General features: G+C 43.8%; 1 protein-coding gene across 4 annotated transcripts in view; it reads left to right on the forward strand.

Moving 5' to 3' along the window:
- MYH10 (myosin heavy chain 10) overlaps positions 1-13311 on the forward strand; it is a 152964-nt gene that overhangs the window by 91240 nt on the left and 48413 nt on the right. For all 4 annotated transcript variants that reach the window (XM_054047844.1, XM_054047845.1, XM_054047846.1 and 1 more), the window contains 5 exons: positions 533-676; positions 1026-1121; positions 11514-11632; positions 12118-12270; positions 12634-12807. In XM_054047844.1, the coding sequence (XP_053903819.1) occupies positions 533-676; positions 1026-1121; positions 11514-11632; positions 12118-12270; positions 12634-12807 (686 nt within the window). The remainder of the gene's footprint in view (positions 1-532; positions 677-1025; positions 1122-11513; positions 11633-12117; positions 12271-12633; positions 12808-13311) is intronic.

Here is a 13311-nt window from a genome sequence, read left to right on the forward strand (position 1 = left end):
TACCTCCTCTAGAGCAGTGGTTCTCAACTTTTTACCATTGTGGGTTACATCCAATACTACCGGTATGGCCCTAAGGCTGTCACATGGGCTGCAGCTCTGTGCTGATTGGGCTGCAAGGAGCCTGTGGGCCAGAGGTTGAGAACCACTGCTCTAGAGGATTGCAACAGTAATCCCTATGCAGAACAGTGTCCAGTTCATGCCCAGTGCAAGGAACTAATCCATTCAGTTGTTTACGAAACCAACTTGAAGCTGTTGGTAACTGAGCCTTTTTATATTAAAGATTGTGGGAAGCTGGGCTGGATGGACCTTTGATCTGATCCAGTATGGCCATTCTTATGTTCTTAAGCTGGGATCAGCACTTTCACTCGTATTTCTAAAGTTACAGAAGACTTGGGGTAACTGGTTGTAATCCAGTTTATTTAAATGCTGATATAACTGGTAGTCCATTTATCTGTTAGGGTTTTTTTTTTTTTTTTTTTTTTTTAATATTAGATTTGTGCACAAAGCTTTTACTTTTTTCCCTCCACTACAGCTGACTTGCTGCTTGAAGGATTTAACAATTACAGATTTTTGTCTAATGGCTATATCCCCATTCCTGGGCAGCAAGACAAGGATAACTTTCAGGAGACTATGGAAGCCATGCACATCATGGGCTTTTCTCATGAGGAAATCTTGTGTAAGTTGAGTCTGTAGTGTACTTGTTTTTTATGTTTTTTTTAAAAAAATGTAAAATTACAAAAATTAAATGAAACAAATGTTCACAACCAAATTTAAATATAATGGAGTTTTGATGCACTGAAAGCCTGTGGCAAACATTGCACCACTTCAAAAACTTAAAGCAGTCTTCTGATTTTTAAGCTAAAATTGACCTAGAAGCAAGAAAGACTGTGCTACATAGTGCAATAATAATTATAAGTAATTCCTTTTTGAACTGAGCTTGAATGCATGCCTAAGATTGGAGAGGGGGTGAATTTTATTGAGACACATTTGACAAGAAAAATATTTGTATCTTTCTGTTAACACAGCAATGCTGAAGGTGGTGTCGTCAGTACTACAATTTGGTAACATTTCTTTTAAGAAGGAAAGAAACACTGATCAGGCCTCCATGCCAGAAAATACAGGTAAATTGGTCACACTGTGTGGCCTTTAATGACCTTAGTTGTGGTTTTCTGATTATAATTTGTTCATCAGATATCCTGTAAAGTTAGTCTGTTTTCCCCCCTCCCCCAGCCCCCCTTTTTTTTCCTCCCTGAACTTCCTCTATAAAGTTCTCTGCCAGAGAGAGGCCATAATTTGTAACTGTATCAGCCAGCATAGAACTACTAAAACTCTCCCTATCTTCTACTCTCTTCCACACAGACATTAAAACTTCTGTCTACAGAATTCCATAAATTATTGAAGCTGTTTATACTGCTCCTAAACTTTGAACAAGCATTTCAGCTGTAACCTCATTAATTGCTTCTCAGCAAAGACTTACGTATCGGGGGGGAGAAGGTGTGCTTAAATCAGTGTATTTTCTTTGGTTCTTGATAGTCATTACATTGCCAATGAAAAGAATCCTGGAGCGAAGCACAACTTCCTTAGTGAAGTGGCTGAATTTAAGAAACACTGTATTTAGACACTTAGTTCTGAAATGACAGGGTAGTGTGACTATGATTTTTTTCATTTTAATACTTCAGAGTGCAGTCATTATTTGGTAGATGTGCTTAAAAATGGAGACAGTCCCTTAGGTACTTCTAAGAATTTTCAGACTTCTAGTTTACCCAGTGTTCTGTCATTCTAAATCCTCTCTTAGAAAGTAACATCTTTACAGTAGTTTAGAACTCAACTTTGGTTAATTGCAAAGTGTTGGCTGTTTTCATATCTAAAAATTGGCTTTGCTTTATAGAAATCAGTTAGCAAGGGGGGGGAGGGATAGCTCAGTGGTTTGAGCATTGGCCTGCTAAACCCAGGGGTGTGAGTTCAGTCCTTGAGGGAGCAATTTGGGGATTTAGTTGGGGATTGGTCCTGCTTTGAGCAGGGGGTTGGACTAGATGACCTCCTGAGGTCCCTTCCAACCCTGACATTCTATGTAAGTCACAGAAGCAACTACAGGCTTCTTGCATAAGTCACGATATGTTGTGTTTTGTGATTATAGATGGGCACTTCTTACATCCATACTAGCAGTATCTTCAATTAATTTGTATCACCTCTCCACTTTCTGGATATCAAAAGTGTTGAATGATAAAACAAATGTTGCAGAAAGGCTGGCTCAGATTTAAAATTTGTTTCATAGCTTGAGCATCTTGCTGCTGTTGCTCATTTTCCTTGCTTTTTATCAATGTTTATATTTAGTGCCCTAACATTCTTTGAGGGAGAAAGTGGAAGTGGGGGAGTTATGAAATTTGCTGAGGACTTCATAGGCTCTGAAGAACAAATGAAGCTTTATATGAAGAATATTAATGATTGATGTATTATGCAATGACATAAAGCAATAAAATCCTATCCAGAAACATCAAGATGGCCTCTTAGGGCTTGTCTACACTTAAAATGCTGCAGCTGAAGCGCTTCAGGGGTTCTCCCACCGTTGGCATAGGTACTCCACCTCCCATAGAGGTGGTAGTTCTCCTCTTGACTTAATGCTGTCTACACTGGGGGGTGTTTTTAACTGCTGGATTTTTCACACCCCTGAGGAACATAGTTATACTGAAACTTAACAGCCTTTTTTGGTTCAGGAAGCCTAGAAACCTCTGAGTTGTTAGAGCTGTAGTGAGCTGTACTGAGACAAATATATCCTCAGAACTTGGGTATTAAAACAATGCTTTGTAGATTTGATGACAATTTGACAGTTATAAGGGAAAATTTTAAGACGCATGTTATTTTAATTTGGGCATCAAATTATCTGTTTCTACTGTACGCTAATCAGGTCTCCACTACAGAACAAAGTTGTTCTTGTGTCTCTATATATAGTTATACACAATAAAAATGTGGCAGTTCTACATTAATTGTATTTAGTTTGTATTTTTATAATCTGTTCGTGACTATTAAACAGCCAACAAAAAACATCCATAAGCAGATGCAACATATAAAACTATCATAAATTACCCCTAGAGATGCACCTGCCTTTCTATGCAGCATCTCAAATATTTCACAGGTAAAACAGAATCATAATATGCCTAGCTCCATGAGAGGGACACTTAGTAGATAAGGTTCAAAACCTGAAAGGCCATGTTTTGCTCTTGGACAAAGCAGGAAGTTTTCAAGTAGGGGGATGGTGAGCAAGACCAATATCCACTCTTGTGCTCCCCAATACAGTGCACATTTTCCCCCCCCCCCCCCCCCCAGTGGCAAAAAGCTCAAATATTTTGCAGTTTTCAGAAACTGGAGAAAAGTTCTGTGTACTGTCCCTCTTTAATAAACGAGTCTAATAACTTGGTGGTCCAATGACTTGTGCTAGATACTGCTATGTGGGTGACCCAAGCTTTAACTTAGTCCCATCCTTTTGCTCTATGTGCTAGCAGAGGCTTGAAGTCCTGAAAAGCATCAGTTCCTGGAGGTGAAAAAATTGATTGCATTGGTTGACCGACTTCTCCAGCCAACTGAGAATGCAGGTCTGTCCTGAACAGTGACTGTATCCTGTAAAACTGGTCATAGCTGTTTGTTTAGTGACAAATAGCTGTATCGGGTCTGTAAAGTCAAGAAAGATTCTGTTCCTTCATGTGGATCTTCCAGCAGAACCTTTTATTTGGGTACAATCGGTTACCTCTGCTTTCAGTGTGCTGCCCAATCTATGGGCATGGCTACGCTTGCAGATGTAGAGCGCTTTGAGTTAAACCAGCCTTCGGAGAGCAAATAGGGAAAGCGCTGCAGTCTGTCCACACTGACAGCTGCAAGCGCACTGGCATGGCCACATTTGCGGCACTTGCAGAGGATTGGGAGCAGTGCATTATGGGCAGCTATCCCACAGAGCACATCTTCCCATTCTGGTGCTGTGGCTTGTGGGAAGGGGTCGGAGCGTGCAGGGCATTCTGGGTACTGTCCCAATGCCCCGTGATGCATCGGTTCGCATCCCAGGAATCCCTCTACTTCTGTCCACATTTGGCGCCATCTTTCAATGTTTTTTGTGCTGCGTGTTCTGTCTTCCCTTTCGGTCTGTGGGAATGGAGACCGAACTGCTGAGGAATATGCTGATGAGTCTTGCCAGCACATCACGTTTGGCAGTTGAGTTATTCCTTAAGATCCAAACTGACAGGGAGGACTCCGACGATGATATCAACTTGAGTAACACATATGACACAAGATTGCTTGTGGCATTCACTGACATGCTCACCACCATGGAACGCCGCTTTTGGGCTTGGGAAACGAGCACTGAGTGGTGGGATCACATCATCATGCAAGTCTGGGATGACAAGCAGTGGCTGCAGAACTTTCGGATGAGAAGCCACTTTCATGGGAGTGTGTGGTGAACTCGCCCCCACCCTACGATGCAAGGACGCGAGATTGAGAGCTGCCCGGATGGTGGAGAAGCTGGTTGCTCTTGCAATCTGGAAGCTGGCAACTCCAGACAGCTACCGATTGGAGTTTGGAGTGGCAAAGTCTATCGTTGGAAGCGTGTTGATGCAAGTTTGCAGGGCCATTAATCGCATCCTGCCCAGAAGAACCGTGGCTCTGGGTAACGTGTATGACATTGTGGCTGGCTTTGCACAAATGGGTTTCCTTAACTGCGGAGGGGCGATAGATGGGATGCATATTCCAATTCTGGCACCAGCCCACCTAGCCTCCGAGTACGTTAATCGGAAGGAGTATTTCTCTATGGTTCTCCAGGCGCTTGTGGATCACCGTGGGCGTTTCATTGACATTAACACAGGCTGGCCCGGAAAGGTGCATGACGCACACATCTTTTGGAACACCAGCCTGTTCAGGAAGCTGCAAGCCGGGACTTTTTTCCCCAGACTAGAAGATCACCGTAGGTGAAGTCGAAATGCCCATTGTGATTCTTGAAGACCCTGCTTACCCTTTAATGCCGTGGCTCATGAAATCCTACATAGGAAGCCTTGACAGCACCAAGGAGCAGTTCAGCAACAGGCTGAGCTGGTGCAGAATGACTGTGGAGTGTGCTTTTGGCCATTTAAAGGGCCGCTGGCGCTCTCGGTATGAGAAGCTGGACCTGGCCGAAGACAGCATCCCCGCGGTTATATCTGCGTGCTGTACCCTCCATAACAATTGGGAAGGGAAGGGTGAAAGCTTCACTCAGGCATGTACCTCGGAGGTTCAACACCTGGAGGCTGAATTTGAACAGCCAGAGAGCAGGGCTATTAGAGGGGCCCAGCATAGGGCTGCAAGAATTAGTGATGCCTTGAGGGAGCAATTTGAGGCTGAAAGCCACCAGTAATGTCTGGTGCCCTGCATGGGCATGAAGTGCAGTGGTTCCAATATTAATAGGAATCTGTTTGCCACGCTGACTTGCAGTGCCTGTTGCTTTCCTGGGCCTAAGGTATCTTTTACTTTATGCAATAATAAAGAATGTTTGTTTTCAAAGCCAAAAAATCCATTTATTGAAAAGAAATTTCATCTCTTGAAAAGAGACACAACTGCTTGGGAAACAGGGCAAGGGGGTGGGGTGGGGAACGGTACAATCACAGGTTTGCGTATATCCTGTCTGGAGTGCTGTGCAATGGGTGCTGCACTTCAGGATGGCTATACTGCCTCGTGATGGGGATTGAGTGCAGTGGGTAAGGGTCATAGTTTTCAGGGCTGGGTGGTGAAGCTACAGTTGTTGGGGGCAGCTGATGGCAATAAGAACCCGGATGTTGGGGAAAGTGGGTTGGAGGTGACATGGGGGCACAAGGGAAAGAGTTTTGGGACAAGGGCTCCGGGGGGGGGGCTCCACCTGCATGGCTACGAGGGCCTGGATCAAGTCTGCTTGGCGCTCCATGATGCTTATCAGCCGATCCGTGCTTTGCTGCCGGAGCTCCGTGCATTTGTGCCAGCAATCCGCATTCTGCTGGCGGATCCTCCTTTCACTTTCCCTCCACTCCTGCGCTTTTAGCTTCTCGTTAAGTGACTGCTGCATTACTTCATGCAGCATGTCGTCTTTGCTTCTTCGTGGCCTCTTCCTGATTCTTTGCAGTCTCTCGGCCGGTGATAACATGGACGGCTGAGATCTCAAGGTTGCATCTGTAGAGGCAAAATGTAACACTTAACAGAGGCAGCATTTTCACACCAGGCAGAGCAATGATTTCCCCCGTACTTAAGGAGGGCAAGCACGGTCTACACAATAGCGTAATTTGCCCATCCCAAAGCGAGTGCACATAACCCATGGGAGCCCCAAGATGGTGAGTAAGCACAGGGACTGATTGTTTCATGGCTGTATCGTCCTTTGGGTTTCTGTGCCTTGGGGAGAGCCAACAGCTGCAGGGGGCCCCTGTACTGAACAGTGTCCCCACACTTTCCACAGGAATTTGTCCTGGAAGATGTCTCAATGCGGAGGGTGACCTGGGAAGCAGGGGAGGGTCTTCTACTACAATGCAGCATCTGCCCTGGCCCATTTGTAGCTTGCCTGTATGCAGCAGTGGTCTCCCTGCCCCTCACGGCACAGTGGTGCAGACACGTTAGACTGGGACAAGGACCACAGTGGCTCTCCCAAGAAACCTGCTCAAGCGCATTGCCCAAGTTCTGTCTGAGACCTTTGAATAGATCACTGAAGCCATTTACCGCGATGTGAGAGAGCACATCAATGCCCTATTCTGCATCTAGGCATGCATGCAGCCCTAACCCTCCTTGCCCCAAGAGCCCGCACTGAATAACTTCCTTCCCAAAATAAAAGACACTTACCAGGAACCTCCTCTGGTGTTTGTCCTTCCCCAAGCACCGGCCACCGCGACTGGCTACCTTCCTCTTGGCTTGAGAACAGCTCCTGGCTGCATGCATCTACGGATTCCGGGATGTCTTCCTCCACCTCAGCACCCTCACTCCTGCTTTCATAGAATCATAGAATCTCAGGGTTGGAAGGGACCTCAGGAGGTCATCTAGTCCAACCCCCTGCTCAAAGGAGGACCAACCCCAACTAAATCATCCTAGCCAAGGCTTTGTCAAGCCTGACCTTAAAAATCTTTAAGGAAGGAGATTCCACCACCTCCCTAGGTAACCCATTCCAGTGCTTCACCACCCTCCTAATGAAAGTTTTTTTTTTTTTTCCTAATGCCCACCCTAAACCTCCCCCTCTGCAACTTGAGACCATTACTCCTTGTTCTGTCATCTGCTACCACTGAGAACAGTCTAGATCCATCCTCTTTGGAACACCCTTTCAGGTAGTTGAAAGCAGCTATCAAATCCCCCCTCATTCTTCTCTTCTGCAGGCTAAACAATCCCAGTTCCCTCAACCTCTCCTCATAAGTCATGTGCTCCAGCCCCCTAATCATTTTTGTTGCCCTGCGCTGGACTCTTTCCAATTTATCCACATCCTTCTTGTAGTGTGGGGCCTAAAACTGGACACAGTACACCAAATGAGGCCTCACCAGTGCCGAATAGAGGGGAATGATCACGTCCCTCGATCTGCTGGAAATGCCCCTACTTATACAGCCCAAAATGCCGTTCGCCTTCTTGGCAAAAGGGTACACTGTTGACTCCTATTCAGCTTTTCGTCCACTGTAACCCCTAGGTCCTTTTTTGCAGAACTGCTGCCCAGCCATTCGGTCCCTAGTCTGTAGCAGTGAATGGGATTCTTCCGTCCTAAGTGCAGGACTCTGCACTTGTCCTTGTTGAACCTCAGCATATTTCTTTTGGTCCAATCCTCTAATTTGTCTAGGTCCCTCTGTATCCTGTCCCTACCCTCCAGGGTATCAACCACTCCTCCCAGTTTAGTGTCATCTGCAAACTTGCTAAGGGTGCAGTCCACACCATCCTCCAGATTGTTGATGAAAATATTGAACAAAACCGGCCCCAGCACCAACCCTTGGGGCACTCCACTTGATACCGGCTGCCAGCTAGACATGGAGCCATTGATCACTACCCGTTGAGCGCGACCATCCAGCCAGTTTTCTATCCACCTTGTAGTCCATTCATCCAGCCCATACTTCTTTAACTTGCTGACAAGAACACTGTGGGAGACTGTATCAAAAACTTTGCTAAAGTCAAGAAATAACACATCCACTGCTTTCCCCTCATCCACAGAGCCAGTTATCTCATCATAGAAGGCAATTAGGTTAGTCAGACATGACTTGCCCTTGGTGAATCCATGCTGACTGTTTCTGATCTCTTTCCCCTCCTTTAAGTGGTTCAGAACTGATTCCTTGAGGACCTTTTCCATGATTTTTCCAGGGACTGAGGTGAGACTGACTGGCCTGTAGTTGCTCCTCCTCCTCCTGCCTTGCTGAGCTGGGCTCTGAAGTGTCCATGGTGGTACTTGGAGTGGAAGTGGGGGTCGCCCCCAAGTATCTCATCCAGCTCTTTGTAGAAATGGCAGGTCGTGGGGGCCGCACCGGAGCGGTGGTTTGTCTCGTGGGCTTTGCGATAGGCATTCCACAGCTCCTTCACTTTAACCCTGCACTGCAGTGTATCCCGGTCATGGCCCCTTTCCATCATTTCCCTTGATACCTGCCTGAAGGTATCATAATTCCTATGGCTGGAGTGCAGCTGGGACTGGACAGCTTGCTTCCCCCCCCCAAACACTGATGAGGTCCTGCACCTCGCAATTGCTCCATACTGGGGATCGCCTGGCGCATGGAGGCATGGTCACCTGGAAAGATTCGCTGAGAGCACTCCACGCCTTGCTGAGCAAACAGGAAGGAGATTTTCAAAATTCCCAGAGAATTTAAAGGGCAGGTCTGGTGGTTGGTCACCTGAGAGCAGGGCAGTAGAGTTCAAACTGATGACCAGAGTGGCTAGAACAGGCATTGTGGGACACTTCTGGAGGCCAGAGTGCATTAACAGACCAGGGCGTTCACACTGGTGCCATGGCGCTCCAGCAGGGGCGCATCAAACATTGTTCCACTCGCCGAGGTGGAGTACCAGGAGTGCTCTAGCCACAGAGTCAGAGTGCTCTACATGCCTTGCAAGTGTGGCCATATCATGAGTTAGAGTGCACTGGGCTCTAATGCGCTCTAACTTGCAAGTGTAGCCATGCCCTAGGACTATGGGACTACTTTGGTAGGTACTCTGGTGATGATGCAGGAGATGGAAAGAAAACAGTGTGAGTTTGCAGCATTTGCAATTCAATACAGAGCAAATTTGATCAGGATATACTGAGGGGTCACTGTGGGGTTCCTGTTCAATTAAATTCGAAGCACTTTTTTTTTTTTTTTTTTCTCGAAGAGGAACAGTACATGCTGGCTTCAGAGAGAAGGAGTTGTCCGGTCTAAACCTGTTCAGCTGAAAGGAATGGCTCCTTTGAGGTTGCAGGGGATTTTAAAAACACCCCCCCCACACTCCCTTAGAGGAATCTTAAAGGATTAAGAGAATTCTTGAAATAAGACTGAAGAGGAAAACGAACTTTCATTTTCTTTAGGAAGTAGATTGCTCAGGACAAGTTCTGTGGGTATGTTTTAACTCCCCACTGGTTACATTCCCTTCTCTCTCTGGGTGAATCAGGCTGAAAATATAGTAGAACGGTCCTGTCAATTGTCAAAAATCTGTTAATCAAGCTTACAGCTACAGCTTCTTCCTTGCATGTCACTAGACGTGTCAATACATACATCCTTTCGGAAATGTAACCCAAATCCTCTAAAACATTGAGATTAACCTCTCTTCACAATCCAAACTGTCCATGTGATTCTAGTGCTAGCTCAGTGTTACTCATCATGTTGTCTAGCTTATAAAATACCATACCTGAAGACAACTAAAAAAGCAAGCTTTAGGTATTTTGGGGGGGAAGGGGGAAAAAATGGCAAGAACATCCCTGCAAAGTGGACAGTACATTTAGACTTCTAGAGATGGATAATGCTTCAGCTAACTCTTGGTATCTGAGTAATGACAAAAGAGAAATAAGTGCGGGAGGGTGGAAGAGTCTAACTTTTTTTTTTTTTTAAATAAGCCACCATTTCCGCAGATACCAGACGAACATGCTGTAAGATGCAAATTACTGGTGACTGTAGCTGTTCCTTTGCTTAGGGAAATCCATGGATACATGAGAGAGAGAGAGAGAATAGACTAACTTGAGATATTGGCAGGGAGGATTTTGAAACAATAAATCTTCTCTTAAATACCAATTTCATTTCATTTTTATTTTAAAGTTTGAGTGACTTTCATGCCATAAAAATATCAAGCCAAAGGGAGTTGTGACTACTCAATCTTGGGGGAACAAGACTCATCCTTAAAATGTGTAAATATGGACTCATGGGTGTCTAGTTCTAGATACCCACATTTGTGTTTTCTAACGATTGTTTAGAATGTTGTACTCCAAGTCCATTTCCTCCTGTGTTACAGTAGAGTGAAAGCATAATGCTGAATTTTTGATGTTACCATTGTTTCACTGACTGCATACTGAACCCACATGGAGTACATGATCAAGCACAGAATCTGGGGCTTTGGGGTTGGGAAATAATATCTTCAGTACTAGATTGCCCCTGAAAGAGGGTTCCCCTTTCTTTTTAAAAGACTAAGTTGAGGGGATGCCAAATCATCATATTGGAAAGATGAGGGACTAAAATATATTCATTTGCTAGATGTCCTTCTGAGAGCTTAGAAGCTGGCACACTTGAGAAAAACACTTAGCCCCAGGGCTAAAAATAGCTAATGTGTGTCAGATTCATTTTTAGAAATCTTAAGTCACAAAAAACACCCAACCTATTAATAGAAAATACGTGTAGGAAAGAGGATTGACATTGAAAGAAAATAAAGTAGAAATAATGTAGGTGTTGCCAAACCAGGAAAGGGCAGTGGGCCATTCAGTTTGATATTCTGCTTCCAGCATTCTTATACCAGTTGTTTTAGGTGAAAGCACTCGGACATTGTTTCAGTGACTGCTGTGATGTGGCCTAGGACTGAAATCCCCTAGCAATGCATTGGCATACCTGCCTGCATGGCAGCACAACAGTTTCTCTAAGCAGCCATATGTCTACACTACAGCGTGCTAGCTCTGCTTGAGCTAGTGCACTAAAAATAGCAGGGTAGCCAAGGGTAGTGTGAGTGGCAGCTTGGGCTAGCCACCAAAGTGTATGCCCAGGGGGTCTGGGCAGGTTATAGTCCAGCATGTCTGTCTCCCCAAACTTGGATGCACGTCTTTCCTAGCTACAGTGTAGACATATTATATCAAAAGAATGAATAAGCTTTTATTGAAAACCTACAATATTCAGCTCCAGTGCTTCCTAGCAATTTCCTGAACTAACCTGGTATTTGCTGTACTAAATTAACAGGGACTCACTAATGTGTTTATATGTAGTATTGCAGTTTCTGGGATTCCTTATAGACACTAGTTGTAATAATAGGTTTATTTTTCACAAGGTTGAATGCTACTTCTGACTTGTTTCATTAATGTTCTGGCTAGTCTGGAGAGTTTGGGGTATTTAAGTGAATAACTTTATTACTTTCAACCTCAGTTGCACAGAAACTCTGCCATCTACTGGGAATGAATGTAATGGAATTTACTCGAGCTATACTTACGCCACGCATTAAAGTTGGCAGAGACTACGTTCAGAAAGCCCAAACCAAAGAACAAGTAAGTTCTGATATATAAAAATAAAATGAAGCTCCAATTCATCCAAAGTAACTTTCCAGCTGCGGTCAGTAAACTATGTTGATGCTAGTTCCTGTTTAAATCTCTGTTCTTTGTTGCATCTTACAAAATGTCTTGTGTTTTGTATTTTCTTGCATGGCAAAAAACAAGACTGTGTAGAAAGTAAGAACTTCTTTCCTTTCCTTGGCCTTCAGCTGATCTTGATTCTAATGTCGTTTGACATATCAAATGTAGAAAAGCAGTCTTAATTTTTATTGATAATAGGGTTAAACTTTGTTATTTTTAATCAAATCATGTAGTATTTCTGCTGATTGTTTTCTTTCCTCAGTAGTATTCTTTCCTCCATGGTATTAACTGCATTAAACTTGCTTAGTTCCCTTAGCAGTTATTTGTGATAACATCCATCTCCTTGTTCTTTTAATGACTCCTTGAGAATAAGTAAATGTTTAATATGTTTTGATTTTCAGGCAGACTTTGCAGTGGAAGCCTTGGCAAAAGCCACTTATGAACGCCTCTTCCGCTGGCTTGTTCACCGCATTAATAAAGCTCTGGATAGGACCAAACGACAGGGAGCTTCTTTCATTGGCATTCTGGATATTGCTGGATTTGAAATCTTTGAGGTATGCTAAAGAGCCAGTTATGGGAAACTAATTTATAGCTTTAAATTCTGTCTCTATTGTAATCTGAGTTACACACCCATGCATAACCATTTATTCTGCAGTTGTGGATTTCTCCTGTAATATAGCAGTCTAGAGTGTACTACAGATAAGAATAACATCTTGTGGGTGAATTGAACTCAAGTTTTTTATATATTAATTTCAGACCAAATCGTATCTATCATTTATTGGATGTTAGGAAACTATCCCTTAATAAAATCAGAAATTTGCCCTACAAATACTACTTGCAAATGTAACAGATGACATTTTATAAGATTATAAATTCTGCTATTGAGTTATTCTTCTAACTCACTAAATATTTTGCAGCTGAACTCTTTTGAGCAACTTTGTATCAACTACACCAACGAGAAGTTGCAGCAATTGTTCAACCACACCATGTTTATCCTGGAACAAGAAGAGTATCAGCGGGAGGGCATAGAATGGAACTTCATTGATTTTGGACTGGATCTGCAACCCTGCATTGATTTAATAGAAAGGCCTGTAAGTTTGTCTTTCATATCTTGTGGATTTCTGAACCAGGTACAGACCCTCTTGTAGAACAGTCCCAAGAACTGGATTAATTTGAATATGTGACCACTGAGGACTGAATCCCATTATTTTTATATTAATTTTAGTCTAAGTAGCCTGTGCCCACTGGAGTAAACCTGTGTCCATTTGTGTGTGTACATATCTGCATACACATAGTGCACTGTTTTAGTCGTATGGGACTAAATACTTTGACCTACTATTTATGTTGTTTCCAATGCCAACCAAGTCCTCATTGCTCTCATCTTCAAGCCTAACCATGTGATGGTATTATGGGTGCTTAATGTGGTGGCTCAACCAGAAAGCTCTTGAAGATTTAGGGTGAAATCCTTGCCCCTTTTCAAGTCAATGGTAAAATTCCCATCAACTTCAGTGGGACCAGAATTTCACCCTATAAATCTGCCTTGTGTTTGAGTGGGTTTTCTAAGACTGTAGCCTTTGGGAAACTGTTTGTTTTCT

Source organism: Malaclemys terrapin, chromosome 13 (genome assembly GCF_027887155.1).
Source record: "Malaclemys terrapin pileata isolate rMalTer1 chromosome 13, rMalTer1.hap1, whole genome shotgun sequence".
Lineage (NCBI taxonomy): Eukaryota > Metazoa > Chordata > Testudines > Emydidae > Malaclemys > Malaclemys terrapin.